The 4171-nt window shown below is 34.2% G+C and overlaps 1 protein-coding gene across 1 annotated transcript; it reads right to left on the bottom strand.

Annotated features, from left to right (window-relative positions):
* Positions 1-1080: 1080 nt before the first annotated feature.
* On the bottom strand, positions 1081-3966 carry LOC150029650 (putative glutathione peroxidase 5). Its single transcript, XM_090303000.1, has 6 exons — positions 3701-3966; positions 3518-3594; positions 3325-3386; positions 3041-3159; positions 1597-1764; positions 1081-1320 (listed from the first exon to the last, which is right to left on the bottom strand). The coding sequence occupies exons 1-6, from the start codon at positions 3752-3754 to the stop codon at positions 1294-1296; spliced, it is 507 nt and encodes a 168-aa protein (XP_090159126.1). The 5' UTR covers positions 3755-3966; the 3' UTR covers positions 1081-1293.
* Positions 3967-4171: the final 205 nt, after the last annotated feature.

Here is a 4171-nt window from a genome sequence, read left to right as displayed (position 1 = left end):
TGAGGTGCAGTGATTGTTGATACATATCTTAATCAGTGAGATGGTTCACTCACTATCATAATTGCTTTCTTCTTGGTAACTTAGCTTAACCTTTTGGAAATTATATAGGGAGGTTTATCTGAATAGTGACCCGATAGCATTATTGTCTAAGCAACACTGCAACTCTTTCTAACTTTGTTTCATCACTTGCCTCCCACTCTGTCATCTCGTTTTTACTTTTCTTTTTCTCCATTTTCTAACAACTTAGCCATCACAACATATCCTTTCCAATAAAATCCATGTAACATTCATTCATTATTAGTGTTCAATATATGGCTCTCATGAAATGCACCAAATAATAGAGTTAAATGTCATACAATGCATTATTAACATTTCTCTTTCAATACTTACCTCCCCATTATGGAGTCAACACCAAAAAGAAAATTATAATGGAAATTTCTTTGTCAAATAACACCACACTCCAATTCAATAATTATTTCATCCCGTGATCAAAATCTATCCTTCATTCATTACAACACATAAGATGTATTACATTTTAATCATTTTTAGGTCACAGTCATCAAAACCTGCTGTAATAAAATAGAAAATGTTTAACATGTAATAAAATAGAAAATTCACTTACCAACCAAAAACATTATTCATTTCCCCTTTATGCTTACATTAACAGTGAATTTAGAGGGGTGGATTTAGTGAGAAAAAACAATCTTCTGAGAGAATTTAGATAATAAAAAATGTACATTATTGTAGAAAGAAGTATATTGGTTCTGCAAATCATCCATATATAAATAATAAATATATTCTTGATAGACTTGGTAGAAAGAAGTGATGCATCCTCCTACATTGTAATACCCGAGGTCATGATGAACATTAAATAGATTTAGCCTTTGAGGCCATGATGAACATTAGATGCATTTAGTATTTGAGGCCATGGTGAATATTAGATGCATTTAGTATTTGAGGCCATGATGAACATTAGATGCATTACTATTTGAGGCCATGGTGAACATTAGATGCATTTAGTATTTGAGGCCATGATGAACATTAGATGCATTTACTATTTGATACATGAAAACACGCTTGTAAACAAACAACTCAAACTAACCTCCATCAATTAGTTTAAAGTAATGATTTACATCACAAAACCAAAACAGAATTCTAACATATCAAAGGCGAAAAAGACCTAGACATAAGAAATTCTCACTAGAAGAAACATCTACAAATATACATTCCTTATGGTTCAATCATCTTCAACAAGAGAGCCCCAATTTGAAGTGATCGTAGAGTCTTTCAAGCCTACCCCAATGCCATCTTGATGTCCTTCTGTAAAAGGAAAATGAGAATAATTTCAAGTTTCGAGAGCTACACATCAACATTTTTCAGTGGCATATGAATAGCCACACATTTCTCACAAAAAAAATCATTGCATATCCTTAGAGCACCATGTGAGATTGCCTCACTACATTCATATCTTGACATCTTAGCCTTTAGTGACAGGATCTGTCATTGTTCAAGGATGAGACGTCAAAATAAAAATGGAATGGGCATAATCTTACATAAGCGCTCCATGGAGATAAACAGAGAGAGAGAGAGTAGTACTTCAATGGACAGTGGTGAGGTGGTTGGACCATAACGCTTTAGGACATTCCCTTCCTTGTCAACCAAAAACTTAGTGAAATTCCACTTTATCCTAGAACCCATACATCCTGGTTTATTTGCTTTAAGGAATTTGTAGACAGGTGCTGTATCAGGTCCATTCACACGTACCTGCAAATCAAAGGAATTCAATATACACGGTTAACAACATTAAGTTAAATAATGGAAAGTACATCCTTAATAGTAATATATCAATAGCAAATATGCATAACTCACCAGGAAAACAGTCAAAAATAATTAGCTAAATCTAGACTCTAAGAGTATTACTAAAACATTATTTGTAAACTTAACCACACTGCCAACATGCTTTTCATTTGGCATCTATCAAGTCTTCATTGCTTTCAAAAACTAGATGTCAAGTGCCAACAACAAGAACAGATTTTCCTATCTTTATTCCTTCACCGATACATTTTATGTGGCTCATTTGACAATACTGTATTGACCTTTTTCTAAAATAAGCAAAGAATTTGTTAAGAGCAAGACACAAAATTGGAAGATAAGAAATCCTCAAGAGAAAAATTGATAACAGAGAAGGGTAAAAGGAGAAAAGAAGGCCAAAAAAGAAAATATAACAAACCTTGCAACAAAACATGTTAATCTCTCTGAAGATCCAAGGAAGACACTCCCTTGAAAAAACCATTTGCAGAACACCACAAGGAAGCTAAACAACATACTCAATCCCTTAGAAGATCAAAAAACGCTCCCCTGAAAATTCTAGCATTTATTCCCAACCATGTACACCAATGGACTGCAAACAGTGCAGTGCCAAAGCTTTTTTGCTCAGCCTTGCCTTTATTTATTAGAAGAAAACTGTAATTCTAGACCTGTTCCTCATGTTTCGTGACCAACCCATTAATGTTAAATGACATAATTTCCAAATAACAGTACAATTCAGATAAGTAAAAAACATGCCACATTGTCTCAATGCTCAATTAGATTTTATTTCAAGTCAAATCTTAAGTAACACAAGGTATATGACACTTACAACATTCGTATTTTAATGAGACAGCCTTTTTTTCTCAAATTCAATATTGGCCACCTCCATCATATACTTTTTCACTCCATTAACCAAATTATTCGGCATGTTTCACTAGGCCTAATAAATAATAAAATGACACAACTAGATGTCTAGATCACAGTTTTAACTTCTAAAGGATCCTGCATGGTATTCAATAGACTCAAGCAATTGGGCCTGTTATTCCTTCCCATTTGATAAATACTAATGACTACGAAATTAAAGTTACCGAACCAACCGGCATTTGATTACAAAATAAAGTAGAACAAACCAAAAAAATCAATGTATCGTCGTTCTATTCAAACATCTAGGACAGAAAAACAAACAGTAGAGGATCCAATGCCCTACACAAACAACCAGCATCGTACATACCTTTCGAAAGATGGGATACTCAGCCTTGTACCTTGTACAGGCAAATTGCTCTGCCTCCAAGCTATTCCCCGGCTCTTGCTTCAAAAACTGGTTGCATGGAAATGCCAGTATCTCAAAACCTGAGATCAACCAACAAAACATTCTCAAATATGACGAATTAAAGATATTAATTGTAGGCCCTTCAATCTACCCAAGTTCAAAAGTAATTGGTCACTGAAAATACACAAATTTAGAATCCACTAACATGCAAGCCCAACAACTGCTCTTAAACCTAAAAACCGTACCTTTGTCTTTGCATCTGCCGTAAAGCTCAGTTAACTGGGTGTAATTGGAATCCGTAAATCCACTGTAATTTACACCCACAGAGTTAATCAGCTAACCCAGGAGCAATAAAAGGAGAAAGAGAAAGAAAGGTTGAATTTTTATAGCAAACACAGAGAAAGTTGAATTAGAAAAAAAGAGAGTTTGTAAAAATACCATTTTGAAGCGACATTAACTACAAGAAGAACCTTCCCCTTGTAGGTGGTGAGGTTCACGTCTCTGCCCTTGGCATCCTGTGGCAACCATGAAGCATATGGTGAGAGATTTCTATAATAATTTCCAAAAATCAAATAATAAAAAAATAAGGGTTTTTCTGATGTTGAGATTCTGAGTGTGTACCTTGACCGTGAATTCATGGATGGACTTTTCCGAGACTGATTCCGAAGCCCCCATCTCTGAAACCTGAGATAAGGCTCTTCTCACAAATTTCTCTCTCTTTGCTTTCTCAATTTATATGGTACACTGTGTATACGAAAATATTTGGGTTTACCAATTTGTGCTTTCTCTTTAACTCTTTCACTTCTCGGATTTCATTCAATAGCCTAACTGTGGTCCAGTGATGGCAGGTGGACCACTTTTGCGTTTTTTTCATGATTAAAGTTGACAAACTTTCCTCACATCGAAGGCTTTTTAATTCATTACGCACTTCACAGTTTTTCTTTATTATTATTAAATACTACTGTCTTGTTTTGTGTTGTAACGGGAAGGTATAATTTTAGAAACTATAAGAAACTCATCTTAAAGTCTATCTGTAATTTATGATAATTAAATTCTCTCATTATATATTTTCTATTTTTATCTTATCAGTTA

This window comes from Phaseolus vulgaris, chromosome 1, assembly GCF_051622355.1.
Source record: "Phaseolus vulgaris cultivar YP4 chromosome 1, ASM5162235v1, whole genome shotgun sequence".
NCBI lineage: Eukaryota > Viridiplantae > Streptophyta > Magnoliopsida > Fabales > Fabaceae > Phaseolus > Phaseolus vulgaris.
The sequence above is the reverse complement of the archived record's forward strand: the minus strand, read 5'-3'. Positions and strand labels throughout refer to the sequence as shown.